Source organism: Heptranchias perlo, chromosome 1 (assembly GCF_035084215.1).
Source record: "Heptranchias perlo isolate sHepPer1 chromosome 1, sHepPer1.hap1, whole genome shotgun sequence".
Lineage (NCBI taxonomy): Eukaryota > Metazoa > Chordata > Chondrichthyes > Hexanchiformes > Hexanchidae > Heptranchias > Heptranchias perlo.
This window is the reverse complement of record NC_090325.1, coordinates 160,341,255-160,364,540: the sequence shown is the minus strand read 5'-3', so window position 1 is coordinate 160,364,540 and position 23,286 is coordinate 160,341,255. Positions and strand designations below refer to the sequence as shown.

The window sequence follows — 23,286 nt, the reverse complement described above, 5'->3', positions numbered from 1 at the left end:
ACGTGGAGTGAATCGAATTGGCCGAAGACTGGCTTCCGTGATGGGGATATCGGGAGGAGGCTGAGATGGATTATCCACTCGGCACTTCTGGCTGAAGATGGTTGCAAACGCTTCAGCCTTGTCTTTTGCACTCACGTGCTGGACTCCGCCATCATTGAGAATGGGGATGTTTGCAGAGCCTCCTCCTCCCGTTAGTTGTTTAATTGTCCACCACCATTCACGACTGGATGTGGCAGGACTGCAGAGCTTTGATCTGATCCGTTGGTTGTGGAATCGCTTAGCTCTGTCTATAGCATGTTGCTTCCGCTGTTTAGCATGCATGTAGTCCTGAGTTGTAGCTTCACCAGGTTGGCACCTCATTTTTAGGTACGCCTGGTGCTGCTCCTGGCATGCTCTTCTACACTCCTCATTGAACCAGGGTTGATCCCCTGGCTTGTTGGTAATGGTAGAGTGAGGAATATGCCGGGCCATGAGGTTACAGATTGTGCTGGAATACAATTCTGCTGCTGCTGATGGCCCACAGCGCCTCATGGATGCCCCGTTTTGAGCTGCTAGATCTGTTCTGAATCTATCCCATTTAGCACTGTGGTAGTGCCACACAACACGTTGGATGGTGTCCTCAGTGCGAAGACGGGATTTCATCTCCACGAGGACTGTGCGGTGGTCACTCCTACCAATACTGTCATGGACAGATGCATTTGCGACAGGTAGATTGGTGAGGACGAGGTCAAGTAAGTTTTTCCCTCGTGTTGGTTCGCTCACCACCTGCCGCAGGCCCAGTCTGGCAGCTATGTCCTTCAGGACTCGGCCAGCTCGGTCAGTAGTGGTGCTACCGAGCCACTCTTGGTGATGGACATTGAAGTCCCCCACCCAGAGTACATTCTGTGCTCTGAGGAAGCACCCTCAGTGCTTCCTCCAAGTGGTGTTCAACATGGAGGAGGACTGATTCATCAGCTGAGGGAGGACGGTAGGTGGTAATCAGCAGGAGGTTTCCTTGCCCATGTTTAACCTGATGCCATGAGATTTCATGGGGTCCAGAGTCAATGTTGAGGACTCCCAGGGCCACTCCCTCCTGACTGTATATCACTGTACCGCCACCTCTGGTGGGACAGGACATACCCAGGGATGGTGATGGAAGAGTCTGGGACGTTGGCTGAAAGATATGATTCTGTGAGTGTGGCTATGTCAGGCTGTTGCTTGACTAGTCTGTGGGACAGCTCTCCCAATTTTGGCACAAGTCCCCAGATGTTAGTAAGGAGGACCTTGCAGGGTCGACTGGGCTTGGTGTTTTGCCGTTGTCGTGTCCGGTGCCGAGTGGTCCGATGCCGGGTGGTCCGTCCGGTTTTATTCTTATTATGACTTTTCGTAGCGAGATTTTACAACTGAGTGGCTTGCTAGGCCATTTCAGAGGGCAATTAAGAATCAACCACATTGCTGTGGGTCTGGAGTCACATATAGGCCAGACCGGGTAAGGGCGGCAGGCTTCCTTCCCTAAAGGACATTAGTGAACCAGATGGGTTTTTACGACAATCCGGTAGTTTCATGGCCATCATTACTGATACTAGTATTTTAATTCCAGATTTTTTTTTATTTAATTAATTGAATTTAATTAATTAATTGAATTAAAATTCGCCAGCTGCCGTGGCGGGATTTGAACTCATGACTCTGGATTTTAGTCCAGGCCTCTGGATTACTAGCCCAGTAACATAACCACTATGCTACCGTACCCGATTATCTGTAATCACCAGGTGTTGTTCTCTGAATATAAATGCGAAACGTTCAAGGATTTCATTTCCACATTCACCTGACGAAGGAGAAAGCCTCCGAAAGCTTGTGATTTTCAAATAAATTTGTTGGACTATAACCTGGTGTTGTAAGATTCTTTACATTTGCCAACCCCAGTCCATCACCGGCATCTCCACTTCAATTTGGCATTAATGGGTAAATTTCCTCAGGTGAGGGATTGGCTCCCAAAGCACAGATTGGACAATAGAGTATAGAGGATTCCCAGCATCTCAATTTACCAGGGAGGTGATGACGATAGCTGATGTGGGAAATAGAAATGTCACAAGTACTACCAGGCAGTAATTTTTTATGATTGGTACTAAAACAATGTCACTTGGAAAGACATGGGTTGAAAGAAGTAAAGGGAATTGGGGGTTACGGGGAGCGGGCAGGAAATTGGACATGAATTTAGATTTGAGGTTAGGATCAGATCAGCCATGATCTTATTGAATGGCGGAGCAGGCTCGAGGGGCCGATTGGCCTACTCCTGCTCCTATTTCTTATGTTCTTATAATTACAGCCAGCACGGATTTGATAAGGGCAAATAGTGTCTGACAAACTTGATTGAGTTCTTTGATGACGTAATGGAGGGTTGATTTTGTATTCAAAAGGTGTTTGATAAAGTACCACTTAATAGACTTATGAGCAAAATTGAAGCCCATGGAATTAAAGGGATAGTGGCAGCATGGATACAAAATTGGCTAAGGGACAGAAAGCAAAGAGTAGTGGTGAACGGTTATTTTTCAGACTGGAGGGAAGTATACAGTGATGTTCCCCAGGGGTCAGTTTTAGCACCACTGTTCTTTTTGACATATATTAATGACCTGGACTTGGGTATACAGCATAAATTCAAAGTTTGCAGATGACATAAACTTCGGAAATGTTGAGGAGGATAGTAGCACACTTCAGGAGGAGCTAGACATACTGGTGAAATGGACAGATATGACCTTCTTCCTAAAGTGTGGCACCCAGAATTGGACACAATACTCCAACTGTGGCTTAATCAGTGATTTCTAAAGGTTCAGCATGACTTCCTTGCTTTTGTACTCTATGGCTCTACTTCTAAAGCCAAGGATTCCATATGCTTCTTTAACAACTTGTCCAGCCACCTTCAAAGATTTGTGTATGTGCACCCCAGGTCTCCGTTCCTGCACCCCCTTTAAAATTGTACCATTTAGTTTATATTTCCTCTCCTCACTTTTCCTTCCAAAATGCATCATTTCACACTTCTCGGCATTACATTTCAAATGCCATGTGTCTGCCCATTTCACCAGTCTGTCCATGTCCTCCTGATGTCTGCCACCATCTTCACTGTTCACTCTATTTCCAAGTTTTGTGTCATGTGCAAGCTTTGAAATTGTGCCCCCTATACCAAAGTCATGATGCTATCTTAGTATCATAGTGTAGAAGGAGGCCATCCAGCCCATCATGCCATGCCTGTGCTGGCTCTTTGAAAGAGTTATCCAATTAGTCCCACTCCCCTGCTCTTTCCCCATAGCCCTGTAATTTTTTTTCCCCTTTATCGAATTCCCTTTTGAAAGTTATTATTGAATATGCTCCCACTACCCTTCCAGGCATTACATTCCAGATCATAACTCACTGCATTAAAATAAAAAGGTTTCCTCATGTCCCCTCTGGTTCTTTTTCTAATCATGTTAAATCTTTGTTGTCTAGTTACCCACCCTTCTGCCACTGGAAACAGTTTCTCCTTATTTACACTATCAAAACTTTTGAATAGGGAGAAACTTTTGAACAACTCTATCAAATCTCCTCTTTACCTTCTCTGCTATAAGGAGTACAACCCCAGCTTCTCCAGACTCTCCACATGACTGAAGTCCTTCATCCCTGGTACCATTCTAGTAAATCTCTTCTGTACCCTCTCTAAGGCCTTGACATCCCTCCTAAAGTGTGGTGGCCAGAATTGCAAACAATACTCCAGCAGAGGCCTAACCTCTGGGATGTCCTGGAGAGGTCCTGGTTAGAGTTAAGAAATGAAAGAGGTGCCATTACACTAGGTATAGTCTATAGGCCACCAATTAGTGGGAAGGATATAGAGGAACAAATTTGCAAGGAAATTAGAGAGCTGCAAAAGCATTAGGGTAGTGATAACTGGGGACTTCAACTATCCTAATATAGACTGGGATAACAATAATAATAAAGGGGCAGAGGGGGAGGAATTATTGAAATCTGTTTAGGATAACTTTCTTAATCAGTACATTTCTGGCCCAATGAGGAAGGAGGCATTGCTGGACTTGGATCTAGGGAATGAGACAGGCCAAGTGGAGCAAGTGTCAGTGGGGGAGCATTTAGGGAGCAGCGATCATAGTATCATAAGGTTTAGAATAGCAATGGAAAAGGACACGACCACTCTAAAGTAAAAGTACTCAATTGGAGGATTGCCAATTTCAATGGGATGAAAACAGATCTGGCCCAGGTAAATTGGAATCAAAGATTGGCAGGCAAAACTGTAATTGAACAGTGGGCGGCCTTTAAAGAGGAGATGGTTCTGGTACAGTCTAGGCACATTCCCACGAGGCAGAAAGGTAGGGCAACTAAAGCCAGAGCCCCCAGATGACAAAAGAGATGGTGAGTAAGATGAAGTGGAAAAAAGGGGCATATGACAGATGTCAGGTTGATAACAAGTGAGAACCAGGCAGCATATAGAAAGTTCAAAGGGAAATAAAAAAGGAAATAGGGGCAAAGAGAGAGTATGAGAATAGACTGGCAGCCAACATAAAAGGGAATCCAAAAGTCTTCCACAGGCATGTAAATAGTAAACGGGTAGTAAGAAGAGGGGGTGGAGCTGATTCGGGACCATAAAGGAGATCTACTCATGGAGGCAGAAAGCATGGCCGAGGTACTAAATGAGTACTTTGTATCTGTCTTTACCGAGAAATAAGATGCTGCCAGAGCCTCGGTAAAGGAAGATATAGTTGAGATACTGGATGGGCTAAAAATTGAAAAGGAGGAGGTACTTGAAAGGCTAGCTGTACTTAAAGTAGATAAGTCACCCGGTCCAGATGGGATGCATCCTAGGTTGCTGAGGGAAGTAAGGGTGGAAATTGCGGAGGCACTGGCCATAATCTTCCAAACATCCATAGGTACGGGGGTGGTGCTAAAGGACTGGAGAATTGCAAATGTTACAACCTTTTTTGAACAAGGGTGTAAGTATATAACCAGCAACTATAGGCCAGTTTAACCTCAGTGGTGAGGAAACTTTTAGAAACGATAATCCTGGACAGAATTAACAGTGTAGATTGATTCGGGAAAGCCAGCACGGATTTGTTAAAGGCAAATCGTGTTTAACTAACCTGATAGAGTTTTTTGATGAGGTAACAGAGGGTAGATGCAGCTGATGTGGTGTATATGGACTTTGAAAAGGCGTTTGATAAAGTGCCGCATGGTAGGCTTATAATCAAGATTGCGGTCCGTGGAATAAAGGGGGCAGTAGTAACATGGATACAGAATTGGCTAAGGGGCAGGAAACAGTAGTGGTGAACAGTTGTTTTTCGGACTGGAGGAGGTGTACAGTGGTGTTCCCCAAGGGTCGGTGCTGGGACCACTGCTTTTCTTGATATGTATTAATAACTTGGACTTGGGTGTACAGGCCACAATTTCCAAATTTGCAGATGACACAAAACTTGAAAGGGAAGTAAACAGTAAGGAGGATAGTGATAGACTTCAAGGAGGATATAGACTGGTGGCATGGGCAGACACATTGGCAGATGAAATTTAACACAGAAAATTGCGAAGTGATACATTTCGCTAGGATGAACGAGGAGAGGCAATATAAACTAGAGGGTACAACTCTAAGAGGGGTACAGGAACAGAGAGATCTGACGGTACATGTGCACAAATCGTTGAAGGTGGCAGGGCAGGTTGGGAAAGTGGTTTAAAAAAGCATATGGGATCCTGGGCTTTATAAATAGAGGCATTCAGAACAAAAGCAAGGTCGATATGCTGAACCTTTATAAAACACTGGTTCGGCCACAACTGGAGTATTGTGCCCTGTTCTGGGCACCGCACTTTAGGAAGGATATGAAGGCCTTAGAGAGGATGCAGAAAAGATTTACTGGAATGGTTCCAGGGATGAGGGACTTCAGTTATGTGGCTAGACTGGAGAAGCTGGGGTTGTTCTCCTTTCGAGCAGAGAAGGTTGAGAGGAGATTTGATAGAAATGTTCAAAATCATGAAGGATTTAGATAAAGTAAATAAAGAGAAACTGTTCCTATTGGCCGAAGGGTCGAAAACCAGAGGACACAGATTTAAGGTGATTGACAAAAGAACCAAAGGCGACATGAGGAAAATCTTTTTTACACAGAGTAGTTATGATCTGGAATGCACTGCCTGAAAGAGTGTTGGAAGCAGATTCAGTTGTGGCTTTCAAAAAGGAATTGGATAAATGCTTGAAGGGAAAATATTTTCAGGGCTAGGGGAAAGAGCGGGGGAATGGGACTAACTAGATTGCTCTTACAAAGAGCCAGCATGGGCTCAATGGGCCGAATGGCCTCCTTCTGTGCTGTAACCATACGAATTTGAAGATCTCCCTCCTGCACCAATTCTTCGCCACATACTAACCTGTCTTACCTTACTGCTCCTATATTCACTAGCATGTGGCACTGGTAGTTGTCCAGAGATTACTACCTTTGAGGCCCTGCCCTTTAACTTCCTCCCTAGCTCCTGAAACTCTGCCTGTAGGACCTCAACTATTTTCCTATCTATGTCATTCGTTCCAACATGGACCACGACTTCTGGCTGTTCCCCTCCCTGCCTGCCCCCCCCCCAGCAAAATGTTCTGCACCCGTTCAGTGATGTCCTTTATCCGAGCACCAAGGAGGCAACACACCATGCGAGACTCACGTCGGTGTTTGCAGAAACGCCTGTCTATTTTCCTGACTATTGAATCCCCTTTGACCACTGCATTTCGACACTTTCGTGTGCTCTAGAATTCAATCCCCCAAGATGTCGTCACCCTCAGTCATTCAGTACAGAAAACTGGTTTGAGAATGCCACACCCCCGGAGGATTCCTGCACTGTCTGCCTCTTCCTAACCTGCTAGATGGCCACCTACTTACTATCCTCCTGAACTCTCTGTAGCTGCAGGGTGGCCACCTCCTGGAATATGCGCTCCAGGAAATTGTCAACCTCCCGTATGCCCTGCTGTGGCCTCGGCTGCTCCTCAAACTCAGAAATAGTGACCTTGAGCTCGAGTAGCTGGAGGCACTTCCTGTACACGTGGTTATCCAGGACATGTGAAGCTTCCTGAAGTTCCCACATGGCACAGGAATTGCAGGAAATGGGTCTCAGCTGTCTCATCATTTTGCATAAAAGTCTATTTACTTACATTATTTGTTGTATTATACATCTTTTTAGTTTAGTATCCCCTTTATCATTTATTTATGTATACCAGATTTTTATTTAATGCAGTTCAGTTCCCTTTAATGTTGGTACCCTTTACTTAGTTAATTTTGATTTTATCCCCTTAGATCTAATTAATTACTGATTATTTATATATTTACTTATTTACTGTTGCCCCTTAGTTTGAATTACTTAGCATCTCCTTCCCTCTCTGCATCGAATTCCCACTCACCAAATTCCCGTTGACACTCTGTTCAGCAAGCCACTCTGTTTAGCAGATTCACCCAACTCTCACCAACACTGAGGAAGACTGCGACAAAATACAAGATGACGTCAACAAACTTGCAGAATGAGCATGTAAATGGCAAATGAATTTTGGTAGGAGGAATAAGGAGGCCACCTACTCCTTGGAAAATAAAAGTCTAAATGGAGTAGAGGAGAAAAGGGATCTAAGGGTACAGATTCACAAATTACAAGTAGCAACGTAGATTAACAAAGCCATAAAAATGCAAACAAAGCACTGGGGTTTATTTCTAGAGGAATATTATAAAAAGGATATCGAGGCACTGGAGAAGGTGCAAAAAAGATTTACAAGGATGATACCAGAACTGAAAAGTTGTAAATATCAGGAAAGAACGAACAGGCTGGGTCTCTTCTCTAGAAAACACAAGACAGAGGTGACCTGATTGAGGTCTTTAAAATTATGGAACGGTTAGGATCATAGAATGGTTACAGCACAGAAGGAGGCCATGCAGCCCATCAAGCCTGTGCCAGCTCTTTGTAAGAGCATTCCAGTTAGTCCCATTCCCCGGCTCTTTCCCCTTTAGCCCTGGAAGCTTTTTCCCTTCAAGTATCTGCTTCCATCACCCTTTCAGGAAGCATATTTCAGATCGTAACTACTCGCTGCGTAAAATAGTTTTTCTTATCACCTTTGGTTCTTTTGCCAATCACCTTAAATCTGCGTCCTCTGGTTCTTGACCCTTCCAACAATAGGAGTAGTTTCTCTTTATTTACTTTATCTAAACCCTTCGTGATTTTGAACACTATCAAATCTCTTCTCTGCTCTAAGGAAAACAACCCCAGCTTCTCCAGTCTATCCATATAACTGAAGTCCCTCATCCCTGGAACCATTCTATGAAATCTTTTCTGCACCCACTCTAAAGTTCATCCTTCCTAAAGTGCGGTGTCCAGAATTGGACACAATACTCCAGTTGTGGCCGACCCAGTGTTTTATAAAGGTTCAACATAATTTCCTTGCTTTTATGCCTCTATTTATAAAGCCCAGGATCCCACATGCTTTTTTAACCACTTTCTCAACCTGTCCTGCCACCTTCAACGATTGCTAGTGCTATTGGGGAAGGTTTAAACTAGAGTGGCAGGGGGATGGGAACCTGAGCGAGGAGTCAGAAGGGAGTAAAGTTGAGAGCAGCAACAGAGGGGAAGACTCGGGAAATTTACAATACAAATAGTACACACAGTTGTTCAAGAACAAGTGAAAGGGAAAAGCGTAGAGCAGCAGAAAGAAAGTGTACTTTAGACACTACAGATAAAGTGAAAACTAGAAGGCGTAAAGCGATTAACCCAGCATCAAAGCTGAAGGTCAGGCTAGGGTGTGTGGCCCAACTAAGAGTTCTATATACAAATGCACGTAGTATAAGGAATAAATTAAATGAACTGCAGGTTCAAATTCAAATTGGAGGGTATGACATGATAGCTATTACTGAGACATGGCTGCAGGATAGTCAGGATTGGGAACTAAATGTACCAGGTTATAAGGTCTACAGGAGAGATAGGGAAAATGGAAGAGGGGGAGGAGTAGCCTTAATGATTAGAGATGAAATCACTTCAATGATAAAGGGGGATGTAACGAGAGGTAAGCAGCCAACAGAGACCTTATGGGTTGAATTGAGGAATAGGAAAGGATCTAAGACTTTAGTGGGAGTTGTGTACAGGACCCCTGGCAGCAGCTCTGAAGTGCTAGACTGTATAAATGCAGAGATTAGACAAGCATGTAACAAAGGCATAGTGGTCTTAATGGGGGACTTTAACCTTCACATAGATTGGGAAAAGCAGACTAGCAACTGTCAGAAAGGTAGTGAATTTCTTGAGTGTGTCCGGGATAGTTTTCTACAGCTGTATGTCCTAGAGGCAACAAGGGGGCAAGCCATACTAGATTTAATAAGTAATAAACCAGATTTAGTTAACGGCTTAACTGTATGCGAACATCTATCCAATAGCGATCATAACATGATCGAGTTCAATGTAGTGTTTGAAAGGGAAAAACGTGAATCAGCTGCTAAGATTCTAGACTTGGGTAAGGCCGACTTCAAAGGGATGAGACAGAGACTGTTCACAGTAAACTGGGCAAATCTGTTAATGGGTAAAACGACTGATGATCAGTGGGAAATGTTTAAAGAAACATTTAACGTGATACAGAATCGGTTTATACCCCTGAGGGGCAAGAACTCTACTTGCCAAAAAAACAGCTGTGGACAACTAAAGAGGTAAGGGACAGTATAAGACATAAGGAAAGGGCATACAAAAAGGCAAAAAATGGCACAGATCCTGGCGAATGGGGAAGATACAAGGATTAAAGGGTTACAAAACAGATAGTAAGAGCTACAAAAAGAGTGTATGAAAAGAAACTTGCAAGGGATATCAAAACCAATACGAAGAACTTTTATAGTTACATTCGGAAAAAGAGGGTGGTCAGGAGCAGTGTTGGCCCCTTAAAAACTGAAAGTGGGGATATTGTCATTGACAATGGGGAAATGGCGGACATGTTGAACAATTACTTTGCGTCAGTATTTACAGCAGAAAAAAAAAAGGAGGATAGCATGCCGGAAATCCCAAGAAAATCAGTATTGAATCGGGGACAGAGACGCAATAAAATTAACATAAGTAAAGCAACAGTAATGAAGAAAATAATAGCACTAAAGAGTGACAAATCTCCAGGACCAGATGGTTTCCATCCCAGGGTTTTAAAGGAAGTAGGTGAGCACATTGCAGATGCCCTAACTATAATCTTTCAAAGTTCTCTAGATTCAGGAACTGTCCCTCTGGAGTGGAAAATTGCACATGTTACTCTGCTTTTTAAGAAAGGAGAGAGGGGGAAACCAGGGAATTATAGACCAGTTAGCTTAACATCTGTTGTGGGGAAAATACTGGAGTCTATAATTAAGGATAGGGTGACTGAACACCGAGAACTTTCAGTTAATCAGAGAGAGCCAGCATGGATTTGTGAAAGGTAGGTCATGCCTGACAAACCTGATTGAATTTTTTGAAGAGGTGACTAAAGTAGTGGACAGGGGAATGTCAATGGATATTATTTATATGGACTTCCAGAAGGCATTTGATAAGGTCCCACATAAGAGACTGTTAGACTGTTAGCCCATGGAATCGAGGGAAAAGTATGGACTTGGTTAGGAAATTGGCTGAGCGAAAGGATAATGGGTAGGTACTCACATTGGCAGGATGTGACTAGTGGAGTCCCGCAGGGATCTGTCTTGGGGCCTCAATTATGCACAATATTTATTAACGACTTAGATGAAGTCATAAAAAGTCTCATCTAAGTTTGCCAATGACACAGATTGGTGGCATTGTAAGCAGTGTAGATGAAAACAAAATTACAAAGGGATGTTGATAGATTAGGTGAATGGGCAAAACTGTGGTAAATGGAATTCAGTGTGGACAAGTGTGAGGTCATCCACTTTGGATCAAAAAAGGATAGAACAGGGCACTTTCTAAATGGTAAAAAGTTAAAAACAGTGGATGCCCAAAGGGACCTAGGGGTACAGGTACATGGATCATTGAAGTGTCATGAACAGGTGCAGAAAATAATCAATAAGGCTAATGGAATGCTGGCCTTTATATCTAAAGGACTGGAGTACAAGGGGGCAGAAGTTATGCTGCAGCGATACAAAACCCTGGTTAGACTGCACCTGGAGTACTGTGAGCAAATCTGGGCACCGCACCTTCAGAAGGACATATTGGCCTTGGAGGGAGTGCTGCGTAGGTTTACTAGAATGATACCCGGACTTCAAGGGTTAAGTTACGAGGAGAGATTACACAAATTGGGGTTGTAATTCTCCAGATTTTAGAAGGTTAAGGGGTGATCTGATCGAAGTTTATAAGATATTAAGGGGAACAGATAGGGTGGATAGAGAGAAACTATTTCCGCTGGTTGGGGATTTTAGGAGTAGGGGGCACAGTCTAAAAATTAGAGCCAGACCTTTCAGGAGAGAGATTAGAAAACATTTCTACACACAAAGGATGGTAGAAGTTTGGAACTCTCTTCTGCAAACGGCAATTGATACTAGCTCAATTGCTAAATTTAAATGTGAGATAGATAGCTTTTTGGCAACCAAAGGTATTAAGGGATATGGTCCAAAGTCGGGTATATGGAGTTAGATCACAGATCAGCCATGATCTTATCAAGTGGCGGAGCAGGCACGAGGGGCTAAATGGCCTATTCCTATGTTCCCATGTGTACACGTATGCTCCCAAGTCTCTGTCTTCCTGCACTCACTTTAGAATTGTACCATTTAATTTATATTGCCTCTCCTCATTCTTCCTGCCAAAATGAATCACTTCGCACTTCTCTGCGCTAAATTGCATCTGCCATGTGTCCGCCCATTCCACCAGCCTGTCTCTGTCCTCTTAAAGTCTGTTACTATCCTCCTCACTGTTTACTACACTTCCAAGTTTTGTGTCATCTGCAAATTTTGAATTTGTGCCCTGTACACCCAAATCCAAGTCATTAATATGTATTAAAAAAAGCAGTGGTCCTAGTATCAGCCCCTGGGGAACACCACTGTATAACTTCCGCCAGTCCAAAAAACAACCGTTCACCACTACTGTTTCCTGTCACTTAACCAGTTTTATATCCATGCCCCTTTTATTCCATGGGCTTCATTTTTCCTGAAAAGCCTATTACGTGGCACTTTATCAAACGCCCTTTGAAAGTCCATCAACCGCACAACCCTCTCTGTTACCTCATCAAAAAACTCAATCAAGTTAGTTTAACACTATTTGCCTTTAACAAATCTGTGCTGGCTTTCCTTTATTAATCCACATTTGTCCAACTGACTTAAATTTTGTCCCAGATTATTGTTTCTAAAAGCTTCCCCACAACTGAGGTCAAAAAACTGGCCTGTAGTTGCCAGGTTTATCCTTACAGCCTTTTTTGAACAAGGGTGTAACATTTGCAATTCTCCAGTCCACTGGCACCACCAACGTATTTAACGAGGATTGGAAGATTATGGCCAGCACTTCTGCAATTTTCACCCTTACTTCCTTCAGCAACCTAGGATGCATCCCATCCTGACCGGGTGACTTATCTACTTTAAGTACAGCCAGCCTTTCTAGTACCTTCTCTATTAATTTTTAGCCCATCCAGTATCTCAACTACCTCCTCTTTTACTGTGACTTTGGCACATCTTCCTTGGTAAAGACAGATGCAAAGTACTCATTTAGTACCTCAGCCATGCCCCCTCCTTTTTGGTCCCTAAATCAGACACACCCCTCCTCCTACTACCTGTTTACTATTTATATGCCTATAAAAGACTTTTGGATTCCCTTTTATGTTAGCTGCCAGTCTATTCTTATGCTCTCTCTTTGCCCCTTTTTAATTTCTCTTCTGCACTATGTATGTACAATCTTTATAATTGTTAATTCAGCCTGGTTCTCATTGTGTTGTCAACCTGATATCTGTCATACGCCCTCTTTTTCCACTTCATCTTACTCTCTATCTCTTGTCATCCAGTGAGCTCCGGCTTTTGTTGCCCTACCTTTCCCCCTCGTGGGGATGTATCTAGACTATTACCTGAACCATCTCCCCTTTAAAGGCCACCCATTGCTGGATTACAGTTTTGCCTGCCAATCTTTGATTCCAATTTACCCGGACCAGAATCGTTCTCAATCCACTGAAATTGGCCCTCCTCCTGTAGTATTTTTGCTCTAGATTGTTCCTAGTCCTTTTCCATAACTAATCTAAATCTTATACTATGATCACTGTTCCCTAAATGCTCTCCCACTGACACTTGCTCCAGTTGACCCACTTCATTCCCCAAAACTAGATCGAGCAGGTTCAGTAAGTTAGATGTAGAGAAGACGTTTCCACTTGTGGGTAGTCCAAAACTAGGGGCCATACATAAGATACACACCAATGAGGAATTCAGGAGAAACTTCTTTATTCAGACAGTGATTAGAATGTGGAACCTGCTACCACATGGAGTAGTTGAGGCAAATTGCATAGATCTATTTAAGGGGAAGCTAGATAAGTATGTGAGGAATAAAGGAATACAAGGATATGTTGATAGGGTGAGATGAAGTATGGTGGGATGATGCACTCCTGGAGCATAAACATAGACCTGTTGGGCCTAATGGACCATTTCTGTGCTGTAAATTGTACGTAAAATCTTAATAATTGTTAATTTTCCACCAACTTTTTTTTCCTCAGTGTGCTCTTTTCACACCAAGTTACTGATCTTTCTTCTAGAGTATTTTAAATCTGATAAAATCGTTGGATCCTCAATGACCCTCACCTTCATCCCCATCAACATACCTGGTTAATTTGCCAAGATTAAGTCTAACAAATTGTAAGGAATTGTTAACCTCCCTTTGAGAATGTGCACCATTATTCCAGGCAATCTGAGTTTTAAAAAAAAAAATCTGTTCCTGTGATTAATATTCTACCCTTTTTACAGCCACTTGGCTTAGCTGCAAAAGTATGAATTAAATCCAGTTTCATAATATCATATTAGGTACAACATAAGGCCCATTTGGCCCATTGTGCCTGTTCCAGCTCTTTGAGAGAGCTATCCAATTCGTCCCATTCCCCTGTAATTTTTTTTTCCCTTGAAGTACTTATCCAGTTTCCTTTTGAAAGTTACTACTGAATCTGCTTCCACCACCCTTCCAGGCAGTGCATTCCAAAAGATTACAACTCGCTGCGTAAAAAAATGTTTCCTCAAGTCACCTCTGGTTCTTTTACCAATCACCTTAAATCTATGTCCTCTGGTTACTGACCCTTCTGCCACTGGAAACAGTTTCTCCTTATTTACTCTGTCAAAACAGCTCATGATTTTGAACACCTTTATCAAATCTCCCCTTAACCTTCTCTGCTCTAAGAAGAGCAACCCTAGCTTCCCCAGTCTCTCCACATAATTGAAGTCCATCATCCCTGGTACCATTCTAGTGAATCTCATCTGCACCCTCTCTAAGGCCTTGTCATCCTTCCTAAAATGTGGTGCCCAGAATTGAACACAGCGCTCCAGCTGAGGCCTAACCAGTGTTTTGTAAGGGTTTAGCATAACTTCCTTTGTACTGTATGCCTCTATTATTAAAGCCCAGGATCCCTTATGCTTTAATAGCCTTCTCAACTTGCCCTGCCACCTTCGGTTCATAACCATTAATTATAACAATTAAGTCTTTATTCTGATGTAGAATTTCAGAAGCTATGGAGAAGTATTCCAGTGGATTCTATGGATGAAGAGAAGATTGAGGAGTATTTGAAAAGGCAGGGCATTTCTTCAATGCAGGAGACAGGACCAAAGAAGGTGGTAAGTACATTTCCATTTCAACCATCTCAATATAGGGTGACTTAAAAGTTTAACAGTTTCCAACAGTCAATTGGCCTAACACAAATAGCCCCACGTAACTTAGTATAATATGTGCTGCAGTCTGATCCCCCATATCCGCAGTTGCAAAACATAAGAGCAGAGATGCAGTGATCTATTTTTCCAGCTGGTCATTGGTAATACAATCCATAACATTGAAATGCATAGAAGTTACAACACAGAAATAGCCCATTCAGCCCAACCAGCTCTTTGCTTGCTTGTGCTTACCCTCCAAACAAGCAAATAATCCCAATCACGTTTACCCACACTGTTCCCATGTCCCCTTTTCCTTCATCCACCTATCCAATCTATCTTGAACATTGACATACTTCCTGCCTTAACCATTAACCCTGGAAGTGAATTCCATAGCCTAACAACTCTGTAAAGAAGTTTCTCCTTTTTGGTATCTACAAATTTCTGCACCACTGCCTCTAGGCCTATATCCAAATCATTATAATAGGAGTGGTCCTAGAACTGTATTCTGTGGGACATCATTACCCATTTTCATCCACTCTGGAAAAACTGCTCTTATGGCCTACTCTGTTTTCTCCCTTCTAACCAATTTTTAATCCACTTTGCTAGCTTCCCCTTAATTCCATAACACTTAATAGTCTCTAGTAATCTCCCTTGTGGTACCTTGTTAAAGGCTTTCCTAAAGTCCATGTACAGTACATCCACTGCATTTTCCCCATCTACCATATCTGTTACCTCCTCAAAGAATTCTATGAGGTTAGTCGAGCACGATCGTCCCTATGCTGACTACTTCTAACTGTTTTCTCTCTCTCGATACGTGGAAATTTCATCCTTAAAGACTCTTAAAATTTTCCCTAACTGCTCTGTAATTACCTAGACTACCTAGATTAGCAATGTCTCCCTTTTTAAAATACCCACTATATTGGCCAATCTCCAGTCCACTGGCACATATCCACACTCCATAGAGCACTGAAATATAATTTTAGGGTCTGTGCATCAGACCCTAGTACTTTGCCCTCTTGTAGCCTAACTCACTCTTCAGCATAGAATTATTTTTAAAACTAATGTTAGAGGGTAAAGCTCAATTGGATTCTGTTCACTTCTTCCTTGAACAAAAATCTTTAGCAGCTTTTCTTTTGCAATTTGTTTGCATCCACCTGTACAATTTTGCATCTTGAATAAACAGACATATCAGCACTTAGCAATCCAGTTTTTGCAGTTTGGCATTAGCGTATAGTGTGATGGAAATGCCATGGATGAATAAAGAGATAATGGTAAAATTTGAACCTAAAGAAATAAGCATACACTAAGTACATAAACAATAAAGGAAAGGTTGACAAAAGGGGTTACGAAGAGCTTAGGAAAGAAGTCAAAAAACAATTAGGAAAGCAAAGAGGAACTACGAAATTAAATTATCAAGGAATATATAAAGAAATAGTAAAATAGGCACACAGATAACAAGAAAAATCAGGATCGGGATAGGGCCACTAAGGGATGCACAAGATAAACTCACAGGTAATGACAGTGAAATGGCAGAAATATTGAACAATTACTTTGCTTTAGTACATACCAGGGAGACTAACAAGGTGGGCATGACATTAGAAATGATCAAAAAATTTTTTTTAAAACATTTAAGATAGAACGGCAGGAGATAATTGATAAACTAATCAAACTTAGAGAGGGTAAAAGAAGTTAGAGAAGACATAGCAGAGGCACTATTGCATATATATAAAAATTCATTAGAAAAGGAAATAGTACCAGAGGACTGGCGGAGAGCAAATGTTAATCCTATGTTTAAAAGGGGAGATAGAACAAGTCCAGGAAACTATAGACCAGTTCGCATAATGTTAGTGGTAGGAAAGATAATGAAATCTTTACTCAAAGGCATAATAGATAAGCATCTAGAAACTGAAAATATAGTAAACAATTTTACAACACCAAGTTATAGTCCAGCAATTTTATTTTAAATTCACAAGCTTTCGGAGGCTTCCTCCTTCGTCAGGTGAACGATGTGAAAATGAAATCCTCGAAATGAAATCGCATTTATAATTCACAGAACAATGCTTGGTGAGTACAGACAGTTTTTTCAACTGCCCGTTGCCAAGGCAATCAGTGTGCAGACAGACAGGTGTCACCTGCCAGGTCTCACAGAATATACAAATCACCAAAAAAAAACAACAAACAAAAAAAAAACAGAGATAGAGAGGTAGAAACATAGAAAAGACAGCAACTGACCCGTTATATTAAAAACAGATAACATTTGTTCGCTGGTGGGGTAACGTGTAGCGTGACATGAACCCAAGATCCCGGTTGAGGCCGTCCTCATGGGTGCGGAACTTGGCTATCAATTTCTGCTCGACGATTTTGCGTTGTCGTGTGTCTCGAAGGCCGCCTTGGAGTACGCTTACCCGAAGGTCGGTGGATGAATGTCCATGACTGCTGAAGTGTTCCCCGACTGGGAGGGAACCCTCCTGTTTGGCGATTGTTGCGCGGTGTCCGTTCATCCGTTGTCGCAGCGTCTGCATGGTCTCGCCAATGTACCATGCTCTGGGGCATCTGGAGCATGGTACATTGGCGAGACCATGCAGACGCTGCGACAACGGATGAACGGACACCGCGCAACAATCGCCAAACAGGAGGGTTCCCTCCCAGTCGGGGAACACTTCAGCAGTCATGGACATTCATCCACCGACCTTCGGGTAAGCGTACTCCAAGGCGGCCTTCGAGACACACGACAATGCAAAATCGACGAGCAGAAATTGATAGCCAAGTTCCGCACCCATGAGGACGGCCTCAACCGGGATCTTGGGTTCATGTCACGCTACACGTTACCCCACCAGCGAACAAATGTTATCTGTTTTTAATATAACGGGTCAGTTGCTGTCTTTTCTATGTTTCTACCTCTCTATCTCTGCTTTTTTTTTGTTTGTTGTTTTTTTTTGGTGATTTGTATATTCTGTGAGACCTGGCAGGTAACACCTGTCTGTCTGCACACTGATTGCCTTGGCAACGGGCAGTTGAAAAAACTGTCTGTACTCACCAAGCATTGTTCTGTGAATTATAAAAGCGATTTCATTTCGAGGATTTCATTTTCACATCGTTCACCTGACGAAGGAGGAAGCCTCCGAAAGCTTGTGAATTTAAAATAAAATTGCTGGACTATAACTTGGTGTTGTAAAATTGTTTACAATTGTCAACCCCAGTCCATCACCGGCATCTCCACATCACGAAAATATAGTAGTCAGCACAGATTTCCAAAGGGAAGATCATGCTTGACCAACCTTATTGAATTCTTTGAAGAACATACATACAAACATATAAATTAAGAGCAGGATTAGGCCATTCAGCCCCTGGAGTCTGCTCTGCCATTTGATAAGATCATGGCTGATCTGATTGTGACCTCAACCCTACTTCCCCATTTACCTTTGATTCTTGTTAATCAAGAATCTATCTAACTCAGCCTTAAAAATATTCAATGACCCTGCCTCCACCGCTCTCTGGGGAAGGGAGTTCCACAGACTCACGACCCTCAGAAAAAAAATCTCCTCATCTCTGTCTTAAATGGGAGACCCCTTATTTTTAAAACTGTCGCCTAATTCTAGTCTCTCCCACAAGGGGAAACATCCTCTCAGTATCTACCCCTTCAAGTCCCCTCAGAATCTTATATATATCAATAAGATCACCTCTCAACAGTAACAAGAAGTAACAAAGAGTAGACAAGGGTAATGCAGTAGATGGAATATATTTGGATTTTCAAAAGTCCTTCAATAAGGTACCGCATAGTATACTCGTGACTCAGGTCAGAGCATGTGGAGTTGGCCGGGGGGAACAGGTAGCAGAATGGATAGCAAGCTGGCTACAAAACAGAAAACACAGTAGGGGTTAAGGGTAGCTTCGCAGACTGGCAAAAGGTGTTCCACAGGGATCAGTACCAAACGACACCAAATTGAGGGTGTAGTTAATACAAAGGATCAATGTGATAAAATACAAAAAGACATTAATAAACTTGCAGAATGGGTGTGTAATTGGTAAATGAATTTCAGTATAGATAAGTGTGAGGGTGGTGCATTTGAAAGGAAGAATAAAGAGGCCACATACTACTTGGACAATAGTCTAAATGGGGTAGAGGACCCAGAGGTACAGATACACATAGAATCATAGAATGGTTATAGCACAGAAGGAGGCCATTCGGCCCATCTACCCCGTGCCGGATCTTAAGAGCAATCCAGTAAGTCCCATTCCTCCACCCTTACCCCGTAGCCCTGCAAATTTTTTCGCTTCAAGTATTTATCCAATTCCTTTTTGTAGGCCACGGTTGGTTCTGCTGCCACCACCCTTTCAGGCAGTGCATTCCAGATCACCACTACTCGCTGTGTAAAAAAGTTTTTCCTCATGTCGCCTATGGTTCTTTTGCCAGTCACCTTAAGTCACCTCACGTAAATCACTAAAAGTAGCAATGCAGGTTAATAAGGCCATAAAAAAGTAAACCAAGCACCGGGCTTCATTTCTGGAGGAATGGAATTGAAAAGTGGAGAAGTTATGATAAAATTGTATCGAACCTTGGTTAGACCACACTTGGAGTACTGTGCACAGTCCTGGTCTCCATATTATAAAAAGGATATATATTATTATAAAGGCATTGGATAAGGTGCAAAAAAGATTCACAGGGATGATACCAGAACAGAGAGGGTATACTTATCATGAAAGGCTGAATAGGCTGGGGCTCTTTTCTTTAGAAAAGAGAAGGGTGACCTGATAGAGGTCGTTAAGATAATGAAAGGATCTGATAGGGTAGACGTAGAGAAAATCATAGTAGATACAGCACAGGAGGAGGCCATTCAGCCCATCATGCCTGTGCCAGCTCTTTGAGAGAGCTATCCAATTAGGCCCATTCCCCTGCTCGATCCCCATAGGCTTGTAAATTTTTTCCCCTTCAGGTATTCATCAAATTACCTTTTGAAAGTTACAATTGAATCTGCTTCCACCACCCTTTCAGGCAGTACATGCCGGATCATTACAACTCACTGTTTAAAAAAAAGTTTCCTCATGTTGCCTCAGGCTCTTTTGCCAGTCACTTTAGATCTGTATCCTCTGATTACCAACCCTTCTGCCACTGGACACAATTTCTTCTTATTTGCACTATCAAAACCATTCATGATTTTGAACATTTCGATCAAATCTCCCCTTAACCTTCTCTGTTCTAAGCAGAAAAACCCCAGCTTCTCCAGTGTCTCCACATAACTGAAGTCCCTCATCCCTGGTGCCATTCTAATAAATCTCTTCTGCGCCCTCTCTAAGGCCTTGACGTCTTGCCTAATGTGGGGTGCCCAGAATTGAACACAATACTCCAGCTGCGGCCTAACCAGTGGTTTATAAAGGTTTAACATAACTTCCTTGCTTTTGTACTTTATGCCTCTATTTCTAAAGCCCAGGATCCCATATGCTTTTTTAACAGCCTTCTCAACTTGTCCTGCCACCTTCAAAGATTTGTGTACATAAACCCAAAGGTCTGTCTGTTCCTGTGTTCCCTTTAAAATTGTACCATTTAGTTTATATTGCCTCTCCTCATTCTTCCGACTAAAATGTATCACTTAGAATTTCATCTGACATGTGTCTGCCCATTTCACCAGTCTATGTCCTCCTGAAGTCTATTATTATCCCCCACATTGTTTACTGCATTTCTGAGTTTCATGTCATTTGCAAACTTTGAAATTTATACCCAAGTCCAGGTCATTTAAATTATATACTCTAGCACGTGGCACTGGGAGTAATCCAGAGATGGATCTTTTGAGGTCCTGCTTTTTAACTTCCTCCCCAGCTCCTGAAACTCTCTGTAGGACCTCAACACTTTTCCTTCCTTTGTCATTGGTTCCCACATGGACCACGACTTCTGGCTGTTCCCCCACCGCACCCCCCCCCCTACAAAAGAAGAACATAAGAACATAAGAAATAGGAGCAGGAGTAGGCCAATCGGCCCCTCGAGCCTGCTCCGCCATTCAATAAGATCATGGCTGATCTGATCCTAACCTCAAATCTAAATTCATGTCCAATTTCCTGCCCGCTCCCTGTAACCTCTAATTCCCTTTACTTCTAGGAAACTGTCTATTTCTGTTTTAAATTTATTTAATGATGTAGCTTCCACAGCTTCCTGGGGCAGCAAATTCCACAGACCTGCTACCCTCTGAGTAAAGAAGTTTCTCCTCATCTCAGTTTTGAAAGAGCAGCCCCTTATTCCAAGATTATGCCCCCTAGTTCTAGTTTCACCCATCCTTGGGAACATCCTTACCGCATCCACCCGATCAAGCCCCTTCACAATCTTATATGTTTCAATAAGATCGCCTCTCATTCTTCTGAACTCCAACGAGTAGAGTCCCAATCTACTCAACCTCTCCTCATATGGCCGCCCCCTCATCCCCGGGATTAACCGAGTGAACCTTCTTTGTACTGCCTCGAGAGCAAGTATATCTTTTCTTAAGTATGGACACCAAAACTGTATGCAGTATTCCAGGTGCGGCCTCACCAATACCTTATATAACTGCAGCAATACCTCCCTGTTTTTATATTCTATCCCCCTAGCAATAAACGCCAGCATTCCGTTGGCCGCCTTGATCACCTGCTGCACCTGCATACTAACTTTTTGATTTTCTTGCACGAGGACCCCCAGATCCCTTTGTACTGCAGTACTTTCCAGTTTCTCGCCATTAAGATAATAACTTGCTCTGATTTTCCCTGCCAAAGTGCATAACCTCACATTTTCCAATATTGTATTGCATCTGCCAAATCTCCACCCACTCACCCAGCCTGTCTATATCCCCTTGTAGGCTTTTTATGTCCTCCTCACTCTACTTTCCCTCCCATCTTTGTATCATCTGCAAACTTTGATATGTTACACTCGGTCCCCTCCTCCAAATAGTTAATATAGATTGTAAAGAGTTGGGGACCCAGCACCGACCCCTGCGGAACACCACTGGCTACTGGTTGCCAGTCCGAGAATGAACCATTTATCCCAACTCTCTGCTTCCTGTTAGATAACCAATGCTCCACCCATGCCAGAATATTACCCCCAATCCAGTGATTCTTTATCTTGAGCAATAATCTTTTATGTGGCACCTTGTCGAATGCCTTCCGGAAGTCTAAATACACTACGTCCACTGGTTCCCCTTTATCCACCCTGTACGTTATGTCCTCAAAGAACTCAAGCAAATTTGTCAGACATGACTTCCCCTTCGTAAAGCCATGCTGACTTTGTCCGATTAAATTATGTTTATCCAAATGTCTCCTTAATAATAGACTCCAAAAGTTTACCCACCACAGATGTTAGGCGAACTGGTCTATAATTTCCAGCCTTCTGCCTACTACCCTTTTTAAATAAGGGTGTTACATTGGCAGTTTTCCAATCTGCCGGGACCTTTGCCGAGTCCAGAGAATTTTGGAAAATTATTACCAAAGCATCCACAATCCCTACTGCCACTTCCCTCAAGACCCTAGGATGGAAGCCATCAGGTCCAGGGGACTGATCCGCCTTGAGTCCCATTAGTTTACTGAGTACCAATTCCTTAGTGATTTTAATTGTATTTAGCTCCTCCCCCCCAGAGCCCCCTGTTTGTCCAGTGTTGGGATATTCTTGGTGTCCTCTACCGTAAAGACTGAAACAAAATATTTGTTCAGCATTTTTGCCATCTCCATGTTTCCCACCATTACTTTCCTGGTCTCATCCTCTAAGGGACCTACGTTTGCCTTAGCCACCCTTTTTCTTTTTATATAGCTGTCGAAACTCTTGCTATCTGTTTTTATATTTTTTGCTAATTTATTTTCATAATCTATCTTCCCTTTCTTAATCAATCCTTTAGTTACTTTTTGCTGTCTTTTGAAGACTTCCCAATCTTCTATCCTCCCACTAAGTTTGGCTACCTTATATGTCCTTGTTTTTTAGTCGGATACTATCCTTAATTTCTTTACTTAGCCACGGATGGCTGTCATTTCTTTTACACCCTTAAATGTTCTGCACCCTCTGTGATGTCCAAGAACTCCAGGGAACCTTGGATGTCAGGGGATATACGAGAATGGATTAGGAAAAAAAGGAGGGCTTTTGGCAGATACAAAAGGCTAAGGACGGAGGAAGCCCTAGAGGAGTACAAAAAGTGCAGGGGGATACTTAAAAAGGAAATTAGGAGATCAAGGAGGGGCCATGAAAAAACTCTGGCGAGCAAAATAAAGGAAAATCCTAAGATGTTTTATAAGTATATAAAGGGTAAGAGGATGACTAGGGAAAAAATAGGGCCCATTAGGGACAAAAATGGCAATCTGTGTGTGGAGCCGGAAGATGTAGGAGGGGTTCTAAATGAATTTTTTGCATCTGTTTTCACTATGGAGAAGGACGACGTAGACAGAGAAATACGACAGGGGGACTGTGATATACTCGAACATATTAACATCGAGCGGGAGGAGGTATTGGCGGTTTTAGCAGGCCTAAAAATGGATAAATCCCCAGGCCCGGACGAAATGTATCCCAGGCTACTGTGTGAGGCAAAGGAGGAGATTGCGGGGGCTC

At 42.7% G+C, this 23,286-nt stretch overlaps 1 protein-coding gene across 5 annotated transcripts in view; it reads left to right on the top strand.

The window, feature by feature from the left end:
* Nucleotides 1–23,286, top strand: part of gtf2e2 (general transcription factor IIE, polypeptide 2, beta) — a 210,427-nt gene that overhangs the window by 173,085 nt on the left and 14,056 nt on the right. For all 5 annotated transcript variants that reach the window (XM_067992906.1, XM_067992898.1, XM_067992889.1 and 2 more), the window contains one exon: nucleotides 14,590–14,705. In XM_067992906.1, the coding sequence (XP_067849007.1) occupies nucleotides 14,590–14,705 (116 nt within the window). The remainder of the gene's footprint in view (nucleotides 1–14,589; nucleotides 14,706–23,286) is intronic.